The sequence below is a fragment of the Aythya ferina genome, assembly GCF_964211825.1.
Source record: "Aythya ferina genome assembly, chromosome: Z".
Lineage (NCBI taxonomy): Eukaryota > Metazoa > Chordata > Aves > Anseriformes > Anatidae > Aythya > Aythya ferina.
The window spans coordinates 37026728-37044806 of NC_140299.1; the positions used below are offsets into that span (position 1 = coordinate 37026728).

Consider the following 18079-nt stretch of genomic DNA (forward strand, 5'->3'; position numbering starts at 1 on the left):
CCTAATTCTGAGATGAGCTTTATTTCTAGGTCTTACTAAAAACAGGTAACTGACAGCATCACAAACCATTTCCTGAACACAACACAACCCTCTAATTCTGTCTCCCTGTCAGCAATGATAAAATGGAATCATTTATGCCTTTCAGTGCAGAGAAGGGCAAAAACAGGTACGACCAGTTTTATAGCATCAGCTCTCTGAAGGAATTTAGCAAAATGCATGACCCATTTAATGCAACATTCTGGACAGGGACACTTCCACTCAGAATCACACTGAATGATAATGAAAATACATTGTCTCCTCTATTCACAGGCCTCAAATCTTCAGATGGGGAAAATTAAAAGTAAATGAAGAATGAAAAATGCAAGATTATCACTGCAGCAAAATCAATCTGGCTGAGGTAAAACAGAATGTAAGATGTAATGTTCACACAAATGTGAAACAGACACAAGCATTTCAAGCCATAAAACAGCTTCGATTTTTGTACTATGCAGCAATACATCTCCCATCAAGACAGCAACAACACAGTTACTACAGCTGTGAACTGAAGAAGCTGACATTCTGCAAGCTGTGTCGTCATGGTATCTTACAGCAGAAAGAACTGCTGACCAAGCAAACTGTATTTTCTTTGTTAACGTAAGAATCACTTTCAGCTACCAAAGGATCTCTCTTATTTTTTAATTCCTCTTTCCTCCTGAAAGGGTATTGTTCTCACTCTGGTAATAGTTCTCCTTCCTGTCTAGTCACAGTGGCACTTCTCGCTGCTCAAGCAAATGCAAAGCCCTTATATGATTGTGCTTTGATGTTAATTTATCTGCTCACTCACACAGAGCTGGCCTTGTAAATGTCATTGTTTTAGCTGTGTTAATGCACTGATTAACCCCCAAGCTACACAAAAGCACTGCAGAAATATGAGTTGCAGTCCCCATCATCTGTTTGTAAGCCTTTTATGCCCAACAATAAATCTTAGTACAGTACACAGAATAGCTTCCTGGTGTAAGCCATATACTGCTGTATACTGCTTAACAATTAAGCAAACTACTGAGACTGAAAAGAAGACATGCACTTGTTGAACTTTGGAACGTATTTTATACTGCTTATTTTTGTGGTTCCTGGTAGCTGCAGCTATGGCTGAAGACAGCCATAGCTTTTGACAGAATTTTCACTAATAAACCTCAATTTCAGTGCATTGTACTACAAGCACCAAAATATATACTTAGGTTATAGATAGTGGCATTTTTGTCTTTCCAATTAAAAATACATAAAAACAAAAAATATGTTCTCAAGGACTACAGAGCACACAGAACAGCCCTGAGTAAATAAGATCCTACAGCAGCTCAAAATACACTCCCAGTTTAGCACCAAACTGTGGAAACCCATGGACCAATTAGCAAATACAGAAATACAAACTCCTCTTATACGCTTAAGCAAGAGTTTGCCAAAAGATTGAATGCTAGCTATTAAACTGCAGTTGGTAAAAGATAGGAGATGATGTGTATGAACAAGGACAGCATGAAGCAAACCAAACATCCTACTCCAGTCACTGTTCCAATGATAAGATAATGCATATGACAACTGAACAGGGTAGTTGTCTCTTCAGACCACTCTACAACTTCCCCATCCATTTTGCAAACTAATGGGGCTTGAAATCAGTAATCTCTCTCAAGAGAACCCAAAACACTAATACAGCTTCTAAGAAATTAAAATTATACTTAACAGCTTCCAAGGACTTGAAACACATTGTGAACATACTTTATTTCACCATGAGAAAGGGAAGGAGGTAAAATGGATCAGACAAAACCTGAGAACTCCCAATTTTCCTTCTCCTAGACTAAAAGAAACATCAGTAGAAACATACTGGGACTCTCCAAATGCACTGTTAATATACTATTTCCAAAATGAAAAGCACAGAATTAATCTAACAAACCAAACCAATGAAAAGTGCAACTTCACCAAGAGAAATTATTGATGATTTCTTAAAACCCAAACTCTGTGGAAGAAAAAGCACAGGTTTTGTTTTACCTTGGAAGACTCTCAGAGTACATCCATTTCTCCTTTCTTGCTCTCTTTACTGTGGACCAAGATATCTTTCAAATTTAGATTCTGAGTATCTTGTAAAGCCTCTCAGTGCATCCAGACTACTAGAAAGATACTAAAACTTGCCTCCACAACGTATGTCCAGTTCGTGAGGCAAAGAGTTAGTGGCAAGAATTAAAATTGTCCTTAATGCAAATGCTATTCTAGTAGCAGTGACTAACTTGCACTGAACAAAAGATTTTTTAGGTATTGCAGCTCACTGATAACTTCTGTCTGGTCACTTTAACCCAAATTCTTCTAGAGAAGTTTGTTTAAACAGCTTGGTGCTACATACAACTCCAAAACATTTATTGCTGAAACACTTTAACCAGTCCCAAAACATCAATGATTTTAAATGTTGAAAATGTTGGTAGGGTATCTTATTACAATTTCTTTAAGAGAAATATGACTGTTTGAAATCAATTGAACAAGGATTTATTTTGTTTCTGTATACAAAATTAGATGAAAATAGCTAATGTATTTTTAAAACTGAAATCAACATTTGGTAACTCTTATTCTATCAGAATTTTGTGGAAAACTCAACATGCACACAGGCACACATACACACAACTCTTCAGTCTATTTTCTTCCTTTGCCAACCTTAATGAATTACAAAATTAACGAGTTTAAGGATGCTCCATGATTTGCAATAAAGTCATTAGTAATTTGATACTGCAACTGCTGTCATCTCTTTTATGCCTGTTTTCCTACTTTCTGCTTTCTTCCACCCCATTCTCAATGAACAATAAAGATTATCCAGTATTTTAACAGTAAAATGATACATTTTGCCATTTCTAATAAGACAGTGCAATATTCATACTAGCAGTATCATGGGATCCTTTCCTCTCCTGAGACTGAAGGAGTTGTTACCATAAAACTTAGTCAGAAAAGTCAAAACTGACAAAATTCCACAAGTATGTTGTGTAACTAAAACATAGGAAGTTGAACACGCACTAGTAGACCAAAGGCTTTTAAGGTTGCTTTTAGATTTCCAAACATTTTCATATAAAATATCAATAAAAATTGAAGTTAATCCCCCTCACATGCACCCCTTCCTCCTCCCCACCATCACCTGTCTTATGCCAAAAGTAACTTTAAAACGATCCCCATCCCCCTCCAACAATTGCACATTAAGACATGGACTTAACAACATAATGCTTCAAGTATGCTTCATGCCAATCGTCAATAAGAGTCATAACATTACTGAAAAAGTACACTTGTTCTTTGGAAGCCTGAGAAGGACTTCCTGCAGAGTGTGGTCAAACAACATTTTAAATATGAAAATAGTCCCCCAACCCAATCCCCAATGCACCCTCTCAAAAACAGTAAAGTGTAAAATTTTCTTTGGACTTAAAGAAACAGTATTAAGATCTACCATCTGAATAAGAAATAACCCCAATAGGAATTTAGTTTTACAGTGCTGCACAAACTGTGTGCATGAAACAATATATCATACAGACACTACTGTTCAACACTAGATATACAGACTACATGTGGCATAAAAGCATATACATGACATATACTGGCCTGTCCAGAAACAAGATATATTTTTAAGACTGGAAAACCTGAATAAAGTTTTGCATCCAGAAGCATGATTTTTTGTTTGTTTGTTTGTGTTTTAATTCTTTTCTCTTTTCATTGGGGACTTTGTTTTACTTTGGAAGGTAAATAGAAAGGTAATGATTTCATCAAGAAACTATCAGCAATATGACAGCACCAATCTTCAATCTGAAACCGAGTACAGGTCCTCTCATTGGATCATACAAAAACAAGGATTCCAATTTTAAGGAATAAAAGAGAGTACGAAAGAATACTCATTTTGATAGTCAAGAAATCCTTCTGGAAGCACAAGCAGGTTATCGAACAGATTCTAAAATCTGGAAAGTGTAGATGTGTGTGTATATATATTTGTGTCAATATGTGCATGTATACACACACATATATATCATATATGTATTTATTCCAACATGTAACTGTATAACAACCTTTTTTTTTCTTTTCAAATAAAGAGTTTTAATTTAGCAGTTGTAAAACAAACAAACAAACAAAAAACAACAAAACAAAAACAAGAAACAAACCAAACGGGCTAAACAGACCATATACTACATGAACAAACAAAAATGTTATGCCAATAGTTTTATGGTATAAGTCACACACTGGCAGCAAAGGAGTGCAGAAACTCATAGTAATAAATAGCTCCAAATTAAGAATTTTCTACAACATTTTCTTAGAAGACAGGACCAGTATTTCTTCTTTTATGACGATCCTGCAGTACACCTTCACTCATATATATTTAACTTTATAACATTAAAACAGACACAAGAATGCAGACTGCAGAAGATGCTGGATTCAGGACAGTATACATAACATTTTTTTTGTTAGAAGTCCTACTGGTTTATTCGCTAAGGCTAGACAGCAAGTCGTATGTCCCATTTGGTGCATTTTCTACCATGGTCAAGATCAATAAATGGATAGAGCCTAGGACCTACAGTCCAACCTGCTGTGGTCTGGCCCACTGTGACAGTGGAAACAAAATATAGGACCATTGTTTGGTCCCCCACTTTGTATCTTGATTCTTGTAAGTGAAGAAGTGGAAAACAAGACTGTAGTGTTTTCAGTGACTACAGAAAGTTAGCAAGAAGTGACAATTTAACATGAATAAGGTTACTAGGCTTTTGATGGGACTGAATCAAAAGAGCATACATGGGATTCCACTACTCACAACATCTGATAGTGTCATTCAGTGACTCAATGACTTTGGAATACATGTATGCAGTAATAAATAGATCAGTAATGTAGTAAGGCAGTGTGTTGAACATGCATTCATCTTGTGGACTGGAACACCACAGAGAGATACATGATACCATACACATTCATTAAGACCAAGGTTTTTTGTTTGTTTGTTTTTGTGTTTGTTTTTCAAGGCTATCCAGGCAAAATCTTCCGGAGCATTTTCTTGTTGAGAAGAGCAGTCCTCTGAGTCTTGTCACTTTTCCTCTCCTTCATCAAGAGATGATGACTGGCTTTAAGGAAAAATAAAGCTGAAGAGTGTTGCTTTGTTTTCCCCCCATTTCGGTTGCATCATTCTGAATGTTTCATTTAGAGAACAGTTTTTGATACAGCCAGATGCTCAATTCTCATGAAGTTCCAGATGTTTCCAGATAACTCTGTAGTTTACGGACTGTGGTTTTGTCCAGTGAGCAAAGATCAAAGTCAAAGGTTGTATTTGTGATGTGAAAGTGTCCAGTTTCTTCTATAAGATTTACTATCTGAAAAGAAAGAAAAAATGCAGTTGAACATTTTAGTTGTATCAGACATCCACTATATCTATTAACAAGCCTCTAAGTATCACACAAAAAGCATAGAACAAACCCACTTCACCAACACTTGCAAATTGAACCTCGATCCTTATCACTGTCTTTCTGACACAGAACTATGGTCCAGACTGTAGTACCTTGTCTTTTTTCAGACTGTCATCAACTGTAACATCAGCCTACCCAACTGCTGTTCCAGAAAACATTACCATTGAGAATGTATTTTTCAAATGTTAAAATAAAATCTGCATATTTTATAAGTCTGTCTTTTACTACAAAATCCAAAAAATCCCTCAACCCCAACCAAACACAGCAACAATGAAACACCGTAACAACAAACAAAACAGGTAGGTCTGTCTGGGCTATCTACTGTTTGCATAGCTGACAAACAAGGCAGCAAAATAACTGACATAAGCCTTTCTGCAAGCAATAGAAAGAAATCCTTACAAAATCTAGTCTAAATCAAACAACACAAGAAAATGTACACAGGAGCTCTCAAATCTATCATTAGTTCACATACTAGCATTTTTTTCTTTAATAACAGACTTAAAAAATCATTAAAAAAACAAACAAACAAAAACCAAATCACACATGAAAGACTTGAAAGACTCATACTAATAAAGTAAGACCATTTCCTTTGGTGACTACTCAATCTAAAATCACAGCTTTCATTCAAACAAGAAGCAGAAGAGCTGTTAGGAATTCTTGTGAAGATCGGGGACTGGAGCACCTCTCCTACACAGAATGGCTGAGAGAGCTTGGATTGTTCACCCTGGAGGAGAACAGGGTCAGCAAGGATTTTACCAATTTATATAAATACCTCAATGGAGAGTGTGAAGAAGATGGAGCCAGGCTCTTTTCAGTGGTGCCAAGTGACAGGAGAAGAGAAAATGGACACAAACTGGAACACAGGAGATTCCCTCTGAACTTGAGAAAACATTTTTTTTCTGTTCTGTGAAGACGACTGAATAGTGGCACAAGTTGTCCACAGAGGTTTTGGCTTCAATGGCCTTTATGACATTTAAAAGTCATCTGGACATCATCTTGTGCAACTGGCTCTAGATGGCCCTGCTATAGCAGTGACAAGATGACCTCCAACAGTTCCTTCCAACCTCAACCAGCCTGTGATTCTGTGATATCAACAGTACACATCCAAGCAGTGCCTTTATACTGTTTTGACACTCTGTACTCTCTAAATTGTAGTCTGTATTTTTAAAGAGTGCTTATATTCAACACTGAGTTTCTGTAGTAAGTAACGCTACACACATGTAAGTGCTAGGATGTGCGTCTACCTAAAATACCCATACAGTATCTTGAGTATCTTGAAAAGCCAAAGCATAATTTGTCACAGGGCTAACACAGTGCCAACACACTATGACTATGGATCTCCTATGTGTTTCTTCATTCCATGAGACAGATACTCGAAGTGAGCATGTGGAAAGGCAACCCACCCCATCCTGAAGTGGGCCTCTTGGTAATGGCATGGACTGACAGAACACTGCTCTGCCTTTCCAGGCATCTCTTTTAAGGCCCTCTGGATAGGCTCAATGTCATATTTGCAATCTTCAGTTTGAAACCCACACAGTTCTAGACCTTCCAGACACACATCCACTGAAACACTGCTCTTTAATACTGAGTTTATTGCTCTATTTCCTTTCCCACAGCTGAAAGAGATACCTATTCTATACCTATTCTTACTGAGAATATATACCTATTCTTACCGATACCTATTCTTGCTGAGGTGATCAGCTCCGGAGCAGACGCCTTCTGCAGCAGAGCAGGGGATCAGGACAGGCAGGGCTTTTTTTCCAGCATCAAGACCACTCGAGGCAGCCGAGGGAGCTGCCAGGGCCTGGCAGCCCTCATGAGGGAGGCTGATGAGGTGTAGGCAGAGCCGGCAGCGCCCTTCTACCCTGACGGTCAAAAGCTGCCCCTAGGGGGCACGGCAACCAGGATGGGCAAACAGGGCGGGGCACATCAGAATGGCATGGGCAGGGTGTGCTGGATGGCCTGGTCCGCCTGGTGGCAGAGCTGAAGGAGGAGGTGGAGAGGTTGAGGGCCATCAGGGAGTGTGAGCAGGAGATAGACTGGTGGAGCAACTCCCTGCAAGGCCTGAAGGAGGGGTACCGGGGTGAGACACCCCAAATGGGGGTGGACCCCCTGCCCTGTCACAGCTGGGCAAAGAGAAGGGACCTGGGAGTTGGGGAGAAATGGAGACAGGTCCTTGCTCCACCTCGCAGGCAACACCCCTTCCTACCAGCCCCATTTTCCCAGGTGCCCTTACACAACAGGATTGAGGTCTTGGAGCTTGAGAGACCGGTGGGTGAGGATGAGGTAGAAAGTCTAACCCGGAGGATGCCTAGGGCGAGGAAGTTGACTCCATGCCTCAAGACTGCCTCCACCAAGAAAGACAGAAGGGTAATTGTAGGCAACTCCCTTCTCAAGCAGGAAAAGGATGAGGTTGAGGGTCTGGACAGTAGTCTGAACCCAGGAAGCAACCCTGCGAAGCGTGTCAAGATTGGGGGAAGTACTGAGCATAGGGATCAGGGCCGGGCAGAGCACTGCACCACAAACAGTGCCAAAAAAAGCCAAAAATGAAGGGAGAGTCTTAGTGATCGGAGACTCCTTGATGAGGGGCACTGAGGCTCCCACTTGTCGCCCAGATAACCTATCCAGAGAGGTGTGCTGTCTTCCTGGGTCACATGTCAGAGACGCTAGGAAGGCTCTGCCACAGCTCATTAAACCGGAGGATTATTATCCTCTTGTTGTCATTCAGGTTGGATCCTGGGAAGCTGCAACTAGAAAATGAGGAACTAGAAAAATTAGGAATATTAAAAAGGACTTTGCATCCCTGGAAAAGTTGTTAAAGGGATCAGATATAGTTAAGGGCGGGTATAGGGGAACACTGTTGTGGGGGTGTACTACAGTTCACCAGATCAGGAGGAGGAGGTCGATGAGGCCTTCTACAAGCAACTGGTAGTAGCCTCACGATCACGGGTGCTGGTTCTCATGGGGGACTTCAATTTTCCAGGCATCTGCTGGGTAAGCAACTTGGCCAGGCATGTGCAGTCCAAATGGTTCCTACAATGTGTTGAAGACAATTTTCTGATGTAGGTGGTGGAAGAGCTGACGAGGCAGGGGGTGCTCCTGGACCTTGTCCTTACCAACAGGGATGGGCTTGTTAGGGATGTGAAGATCGGGAGCAGCTTGGGATGCAGCGACCATGAGATGGTGGAGTTCCAGATGGAACTTGGTGGAAGAAGAAACACTAAAAGCAGGATTGCTACCCTGGACTTTCAGAGAGCCAACCTCGACCTCTTCCAGGACCTGCTTGGGAGTATCTCATGGGCTAGCTTGCTAGAAGGCAAGGGTGCATGTGAGAGCTGGGCTACATTTAAACAGCATTTCTTCCAAGCTCAGGATCAGTGCATCCCTAAGAGTAGGAAATCGGGGAAGGGGGGCAGGAAACCTGTGTGGATGACCAAGGAGCTCATCGATAAGATCGAAAAAGAAGAGGAAGGTTTATGAAATGTGGAAAAAGAGCCTGTCCTCTTGGGAGGAGTATAGAAGCATTGTCAGGGCCTACAGTGATGTGACAAGGAAGGCTAAAGCCCACCTAGAGATGAGGCTTGCAAAAGAGATAAAAGATAGTAAGAAGGGTTTTTTTAAGTACGTAAACAGTAAAAGGAAGACTAGGGATAATGTGGGTCCCTTGCTGAATGAGGGGGGTGTCCTGGTAATGGGAGATGCTGAGAAGGCAGAGATACTGAATGCTTTCTTTGCTTCAGTCTTTGTTCCTTGACCCTGGAGGAAGGAGAAAACGTCTGTGAAGTGGAGGTCTCCCCTCTTGTTGACAAGGAGCGTCTGAGTGGCTCAATGCACACAAATCCATGGGTCCTGATGGGATGCATCCACGTGTGCTAAGGGAGTTGGCAGAGGTGATTGTCATACCACTCTCTATCATCTTTGAAAGGTCCTGGAGAAAAGGAGAGGTGCCTGAAGATTGGAGGATAGCCAATGTCACTTCAGTCTTCAAGAAAGGCAAGAAGGAGGATCTGGGAAAATACAGGTCAGTCAGTCTCACCTCTGTCCCTGGAAAGGTGTTGGAACTTGTTCTGGATGCCATCTCCAAGCAATTGGAAGAGAAGAAGGTTATGAGGAGCAGTCAGCATGGATTCACCAAGGGGAAGTCGTGCTCGACCGACCTCATTGCCTTCTATGATGGCATCACCAGCTGGGTAGATGAGGGGGGAGCAGTGGATGTCATCTACCTTGACTTTAGCAAGGCTTTCAATACTGTCTCTCATGACATCCTGATAGCAAAGCTGAGAAAGTGTGGGATAGAGGAGTGGACAGTAAGGTGGGTTGAGAACTGGCTGACTGGCCGAGCTCAGAGGGTGGTGATTGGCGGCGCAGAGTCCGGCTGGAGGCCTCTGACTAGCGGTGCTCCCCAGGGGTCAGTGCTGGGTCCAGTCTTGTTCAACATCTTCATCGACGACCTTGATGAGGGAATAGTGTGTGCCCTCAGCAGGTACGCCGATGACACAAAGCTGGGAGGAGTGGCTGACATGCCAGAAGGCTGTGCTGCCATTCAGCGAGACCTGGACCGGCTGGAGAGACGGGCAGGAAGAAACCAAGTGAGGTTTAATAAGAGCAAGTGTAGAGTCCTGCACCTGGGAAAGAACAACCCGAAGTATCAGTACGGGCTGGGGGATGACCTGCTGGAGAGGAGCTCCAAGGAGAAGGACCTGGGGGTCCTGGTGGATGACAGGTTGGCCATGAGCCAGCAGTGTGCCCTGGTGGCCAAGAGGGCCAATGGGATCCTGGCGTGCATTAAAAGGAGCATGGCCAGCAGGTCAAGGGAGGTGATCCTCCCCCTCTACTCTGCGCTGGTCAAGCCTCACCTGGAGTACTGTGTCCCGTTCTGGGCTCCTCGGTACAAAAAAGACAGGGATCTCCTGGAAAGAGTCCAGCAGAGGGCCACTAAGACGATACAGGGCCTGGAGCATCTTCCTTATGAGGAAAGGCTGAGAGACCTGGGTCTGCTCAGCCTGGAGAAGAGAAGACTGAGAGGGGATCTCATCAATGTGTATAAATACCTGAGGGGTGGGAGACAGAGGGATTTGGCCAACCTCTTTTCAGTGGTTTGCGGGGACAGGACAAGGGGTAACAGCCACAAAACGGACCACAGGAAGTTCCACACCAACATGAGAAAGAACTTCTTCATGGTGAGGGTGACAGAGCACTGGAACAGGCTGCCCAGGGAGGCTGTGGAGATACACTTCTCTGGAGATATGTAAGGCCTGTCTGGATGCCTACCTGGGCAGCCTGCTCTGAAGAACCTGCTTTGGCAGGGGAGTTGGACCTGACGATCTTTCGAGGTCCCTTCCAACTCCTTCAATTCTGTGATTCACACATGGTTGACAGAATATACCTTGAAATGACAAATCTGCTAGAAATACACCAACTTGTAAAAGAACAATGAATTTACACTAAATGTTTTAAGATTTCCCTCTCCCCATTGCATTATATAAGCAGATGTTTTTTCTGCTGAGACCACAGAAGAAAAGATTATGTCGGTGATAATGAAATAACTTCATGTACATTGCCAGGCATGGAATGACATAGCCCAGGGTGAATTAAATGGAATGGAAATGAGAAATAGTACAAGGGGAATGCCTGTTACAGTAAAAATCCCCATTTCCCATCACATCCTGTTTTCGACTTTCCACAGGTTGGAAAAAAAATAAAATAAAAATCTATGTTAAATTTACTTTGCAGCTGTCCAGAATTCTGAAAGTACTTAGGAACGATCCTCCTCTTATTGACACTTCGTTTAAATCTGTGCCTCTTGGCTTTAATTTTTTTCCATATGGGAATTTTTATTCTAAAATTGCATACTTAATTTGTCCACTTATTGATTTGTTGATTTTTGTAACTTTTTCATCTCCTACTGTCCTGCAACCAATATGAGAGAAAAATTCAAATAGAATACAACTGATTGGTATCAGAAGGAAATTTCAATGTGTTGTTTATCATTCTCATTTTAATTCTCATTGCTATTGAGCCTCATCAAAGAGAGAAGATAAGGAGTCAATCCAGCTCCTAAAGCTAGAAACCTAATCACAGACAGTCCCTGAATATCCACTGTGTGATAAATAACTAGCTGTACAAGAAGTTTTCAGAAGCTGTGGCCAGGAAGAATGAACTGAACAATTCTGTCTAATGCTTCCTTGTGTTAGATACAGTGGAAGAATACCGCCTCTCAAGAATACCATCCCCACAGCAATATATCTGATTTGAAGAACAAAAATTACATAAATGTGTTACCACATGTATTTTTAAGCAGCACTCTACATTAAAAACAACAACAACAACTGATAAGCACTTTTATTGTTCAGGTTCTGATTTGGGCTTTTAAGCCCTAGACCAAAGAAAACATAAATATTTTTAACATGTCCCTTATCCTGCCCTTAAGAAATATAGCCACTATGTCAGGGCACCAGACTGAAACCATAGTAAACCAGATTGAAATTAACTCCCAAAGTTTTAATGGATGTACAAAAATATATCAAGATAAACCCAGACAGTTCAATGAAAAACATCTGCCTGTATGCCTGTCAATGAGGAATTCATGACTTACAGTATTAGCATTCACATCCTCATGCTATTCAGAAATACTTGAAAAAGAAAAAAAGGTTGAGATTAGTTGCCAGGAAGTCTGACAGTTATAATGTTAAAAACACAGCATTAAAATGTTTTATTCAGAGAGCTCAGGCTGCAAAGTACAAAAATATCTCATTTGTTCCTGCTATAGTAAGCTTTGCTTTTCTGCTGTAATGTACATCTCTGTTTACATAATGTCTCTCCAGCTCTGTTTCATCATTATCCATCATAGTACAACTATTTATCTGCCTTTAAACAAGCAAATGAGTGTGTATGTTTAAGGAAGCTGAAGTGCAACTAATGACATAGTCATTTTTCTGTTTATGGAGGGTTTTAGGCCATTTGTTAGTTTCCAGACCTGTAAGCTGCCCCTTGCAGAAAATTTTCAGAAGACAGTTGCCATCTGAATTTAAGTACCTTGTAGACACGAGCAATGTAATTTTCAGCAGTGCTGCACACTCCCAATTTCTTCCTTATGCCTGCGTTGTCTAGTACGCTGGCTTTAAGGAGGTTTTTCATCAGATGAAGATACACCTTCTGATACTTCAAAATAAAAGGCAAAGTCTACCTGAAATCTTGTTGTCTTTCTAGGGGTTATTATAACACCAATTACCCCAAAACCACAGATTTTAGGAACTCAGCTTCAGATAGCCAAATTTGAACATAGGGGACATGCAGCATTAACATCTCATTTCAGACATAATTATCTCTGCTACTTCACTGCAAATCACAGAGAGAAAAGAAGAAGATGCCTTATCGCTGTAAACCATTTCTTTACAGTGAAAGAGGTCAGGAAGGTTGCTTTTTAAAATGTAATTTCAGACCAATTGCTGTCTAGCCATGGTCCAATATTTAGGTATGCATAGACATCTCTGTGCTCTGCTGTGTCAAATGAAACAAATCACAAATTATGCCTTGGAAAACTGGTGGAATATTTGCTTAGGAAGCAAATGTAGCCAGCAGGACCAGGGAGGTGATTATCCCCTTGTACTCTGCTCTGGTGAGACTGCACCTCGAGGACTGTGTTCAGTTTTGGGCCCCTCACTACAAGAAGGACATCGAGGCTCTGGAGTGTGCCCAGAGCAGGGCTACAAAGCTGGTGAGAGGCCTGGAACACAAGTCATGTGAGGAGCATCTGAGGGAACTAGGGGTGTTTAGTCTGGAGATGAGTAGGTTCAGGGGAGAACTTATTGCTCTCTGCAACTACCTGAAAGGAAGCTGTGGGGAGCTGGAGGTCGGCCTCCTCTTGCAGATAACTAGAGATAGCACTAGAGGGAATGGCCTCAAATTGTGCCAGGGGAGGCTTAGGTTGGAAATGAGGAGACATTTCTTCTCAGAAAGAGCAGTCAGACATTGGAATGGGTTGCCCAGGGAGGTGGTAGAGTCACCATCCCTGGGGGTGTTTAAGGAAAGGTTGGACATGGTGCTTAGGGACATGGTTTAGTGGGTGACATTAAGGGTAAGGGGATGATTGGACCAGATGATCTTGGAGGTCTTGTCCAACCTTATTGATTCTATCATTATATGAATTTACAGTGTGGTGGCTTTTCAGTTACACTTTTTATGTGAAAACTCTAAGAATTAATGAATAATGTAAAGTGGACAGGGTGCTGTAATTCCTACTTTTTACTTTCCTGCACAGTTATTTCCCAATATAGATAAAAATGTGCCATTCTGCAAGTGTGCTTTGGTGGAAAAAAAAAAAAAGTACTAATTTGTACTAATGAAAAAGTGAACTTGTGAAATGACAGTACATTTAATATTAAGGATAAAAAATATGTATCATTGTATTTCATAGCATGAAATCTAACACTGCCATCAGGATTCCTCTTTAACTAACAATATTCATAACCATAATTTTCCTTTTCACTGCCCTCCAAGTTGTTTTCTGATCTTTACACACAGTATTAAGCCTGGACTAACAAACATTCACAGATTAATGCTGAGGCTTACAGAATAAAAATTTTAAACACACTTATCCAAGTGTTGAGAAATTTGATAAGTGATTGCAATCATTTAGAAGTGGTACATATTTCCGTCTTTATAACAGGTCGACAAGTGGCACTTAATGGTGCAAAACATAATATAACCATCTGCTCTACAATTACATCTGTTTTGTTAATACTGCTTATTGCTTCGTCTTCACAGTTTGTAATCTAATAGTATCTGACAATGCCACCCAAAACAGAGAATGACAGCTCTTACTATTGGATAACATGTAAATACATCTGGAGTCTTCTCAATTTGTACATTTTGTTATTTTTCCACTTTCATGATTTCATCAGACTCAACCATATGTGTTTCTCCCCAAAGTGAGTTTGACTTTAAATTCCATCAAAGAAAGCATTTTAATTGTCTCAGAGAAAATGCCTATCATTTTCAGCAAAAAGCAATGAGATTTTTATCAAGTTATGGTGCACTGCTGTATATATTCCCCCATCCTGTTTTCATTATTAGTGATTCAATCTGTTGAAAAATATAAAGACAAATTGGTGAAAAACTTATCTCATAGACCTTATATTTTTTTTTTGTTTGTTTGTTCTTTAGTCCTGTCATTTACTGTGGCAACACAATCTAAAGCTTATATAAAAATTCCCTAAACTGCACTGAACGTGTAATGGGCAGTAAATGGATTATACAGGCTTAAAGGATATTAAACCTGATTAGAGAGATTTAGATGAAAGGGGAAAAAAAAGTGACTTCACAACTTCAATGAGCACACTGTTATTTTTCATGAGAGTGCTCCTCACCTGCTGCAGTACATGTCTCTCTCTCAGTGTCATTAATCTTCTGTGGAGCTCTACTAGTTCATCGAGATATGCCTAGAAACAAATTCCCCCCCCCCATAAACAACTTGTTAATTAAGTCATAGCTGTGTATTTCAAAAATTTCAGATCTCTTCAAAAACAATACAAAAGGAAATTTTATTTTAAATCTTCCTTGAGCTAAATTTTCTCACTCAACAGGCTGGCTTTCCTTAGTTTAATACAATCCAAATGTAAGTTTTTATGGGCTTTCTTAGATACTTCATGACACTGAAAATCTTAAGGTACTGCTACAGTATTAAGCCACCATCAGAAGTTATTCTGGCAGAAATTCAGAAGAATCTTGGATAGCTGGGCTTGCCTGTGAGTATGATATGACAACACAAAAACCCTAACAGAGTAAGCCAATTCATACAAAAGAAGTAATCAGTAGGAACCTTCCACTTCATTCAAAGTATATTTTTCAGTTGCACAAAAATATATATTTAAAGAACTGCAGGAGTTCAGGAGACAACCACCTTTTCCCTTTGGAAATTGGATGGTCCTTTGCTGTAGAAGAGAGTCTCTCCACCTTAGCTGAGGCAAAAGGTGTGTAACAGACTTGGGATGTCAAAACAGCATCTTTAAAAACCATCTCCCACCTTTCCACACAAGACATGCAATCAAAGGCTCACAATCAAATCCCCCTTTCTCTAAAGCTGCATCATTAATTTTCTGTGTCAACAAGGAGACATAAGGGGAGAAAGATCAAGAATGATTAATCCAATGGTAAATTCCACTTTCCTCCTTCTTGGGATATCAAACCTTTCCCACTTCTCCAAAGTATAAACTTTCTCCTTTAGCATGAGACATTAGAAACATTTTTTTCAACACAAAGAAATACACCACCAAGCTTAGGAAATTAAAAAAAAAAAAAAAAAAAAAAAAGTGCATGAATCAGGCCATTGAAAATCTAGCAACAGATACTTCAACACTGGTCTCCTACCTCATGTTAGTGCAAAGGAAATACTGCCCTATATAAACCTTGAGAGGAGATTGTCCACACTGGGAAATTACATTATGTTCATTCACACAAGGACTTAAAAGCTCTTATCCGTGGCCAGCTGATGTGATTTTGAACAAAATTATCCTTCTAAGTGGTAAATGTAACTGTCACTTCACATCATCCTAGTTAAAGTGTTAAATCACACTGCCATTTCCTAATACACAGTCCTTTGAAAGGATTCTGGAAAAGGGTTTTCATCAATGGATTTATTGACTAGGATTACAGCTGTGAAGATTCCTGTTCAAAGACTATCACTTCAAATCTGAAGCACAGCGCAAATTCATGGTGGAAAGTAGAGAAAATAAGTGGTAAAAAAGAAAATAAGAAAATACGTGGCAGATTCACATCTGGTGACATTGGCCAAATCAACAACATGTATTGAAGAGACAGAAAACATTTCTACATAGCACAGAAGAATTACCCCCCTTTCCCAAAAAATAAACAAACAAAAAAAAAAAAAAAAAAAAAAAGAAAAAACAATTCCAAAAACAAAAGAAAGAAAACAGAGAATGATCTGCATTTAAAGGAACCCAAAGCAAAGATATGCTAATGACTGAGATTTTCACTCTGTAACAAAAAGTATTTTAAGCTTGTTTCCAGCAAACACATTAATATCACATTTTAGGGTAGTTTACTGTTATTTCATTGCCATTTACCTTATCACAATCCCCATTCTTAATTTGTTTATCAGATTTGTTTTGCTTTGTTGGACTTTTCACTTCTAAAATCTGGAAAACAAAGAAAATCCATTAAAAAATAAATGCATCATTGGATACAATTACACAAGAAGAATTCTTTTATCTGTTAATAACGCAAGGAAAATGACATCTGGAGAAAACAATCAAACTGGGCTTCTCACTATTTAATTAATATAACCTGCCCATGTTATTCAAAAAAAAGCAGAAAATGCTGAGTTGCTGGAATGAGGTGATATAAACATCACCAATCCTAAGAGGAATTAATTTAATGTCATTTAAAGACTCCTCAACACTTTTCTGTATCTTTCACATGCTGGTAAGAAAAGGTCTTATTTTGCAGATACAAAATGATGCCCTCCAGTACCCTCCACTGCCTTTGAAGTGACACTTAATCAGTAAACATTTCCCATTTTTTTTTGTTTGTTTGTTTTTTAATCAAGGCTGTCTCTTTCCTTCTACAGTAGAGAAGCAAAGATTCTGAAACAGTCTTTGAAATGACCACATGAGATATAATTAGGAAAAATATTACTGGACAGAAATTTGTCTTGCGCTTATATGGTACCCTTCTTTCAATACAATACAAAGCCACTTACTACAACATATATGAATCAAGAATGCTTCATCCAGGACTGAAGCACAATTAAAAAGAGCATGTCAACAAGCAGCAGAACACCTTGCTTAATATGAAAATTTTAGGACACAAATGAGGAGCGTTTAGGGGAAATAAAATTGTTGTTTCTTCTTTCAACTTCTAGACATAAAACATACATTTTTTGAAGCTAAAAGTAGAGTTAAACACCACATCATTCCCAACCGGCAACATCATCAGTTCTTCTGAAAAACATCAAGTTTTTCCAGCAAGATCCTGCACTTGGGCTAGGGCAATCCCAAACATCACTATGTGCTGGGCAGAAAATGTACTGATAGCAGCCCTGAGGAGAAGGACCTGGGGGTGTTGGTTGATGAGAAGCTCAACATGAGCCAACAATGTGCACTTGCAGTCCAGAAAGCCAGCCATATCCTGGGCTACATCAAAAGATGCATGGCCAGCAGGGTGAGGGAGGGGATTCTCCACCTCTACTCTGCTCTCGTTAAAAAGCACCTAGAGTCCTGCATTCAGCTCTGGGGACCCCAGCACCTGGACCTCTTAAAGTGAGTCCAGAGGAGGGCCACAAAGATGATCAGAGGGCTGGAGCACCCCTCCTGTGAATAAAGACAGATAGCTGGGAATGTTCAGCATGAAGAGAAAACTCCAGGGAGACTTCATTGCTGCCTTCCAGTACCTAAAGGGGGCCTAAAGAAAAGCAGGAGAGGGACTCTTTGACAGGGATGATAGGAAAAGTGAGAATGGTTTTAAACTAAAAAGGCGTACATTTATATTAGGAAGAAATTCTTTATACAGAGGGTGGTGAGGCACTGGCACAGGTTGCCCAGAGAAGCTGTGGGTGCCCCATCCCTGGAGGTGCTCAAGGCCAGGCTGGATGGGGCTTTGGGCAACCTGGTCTGGTGGGAGGTGTC

At 40.3% G+C, this 18079-nt stretch overlaps 1 protein-coding gene across 5 annotated transcripts in view; it reads right to left on the bottom strand.

The window, feature by feature from the left end:
- Window positions 1-1727: 1727 nt before the first annotated feature.
- The window catches only part of MLLT3 (MLLT3 super elongation complex subunit), a 142103-nt gene continuing 125751 nt past the window's right edge, over window positions 1728-18079 (bottom strand). For 3 of the 5 annotated variants that reach the window (XM_084503719.1, XM_084503718.1, XM_084503715.1), the window contains 3 exons: window positions 16520-16591; window positions 14804-14875; window positions 1728-5342 (listed from right to left, as the gene is read on the bottom strand). In XM_084503719.1, the coding sequence (XP_084359845.1) occupies window positions 5211-5342; window positions 14804-14875; window positions 16520-16591 (276 nt within the window). In that variant the 3' untranslated portion in view covers window positions 1728-5210. Of the gene's footprint in view, window positions 5343-13906; window positions 14520-14803; window positions 14876-16519; window positions 16592-18079 lie in introns of those variants that run through there. The other 2 variants (XM_084503717.1, XM_084503716.1) reach the window with 2 other exon arrangements.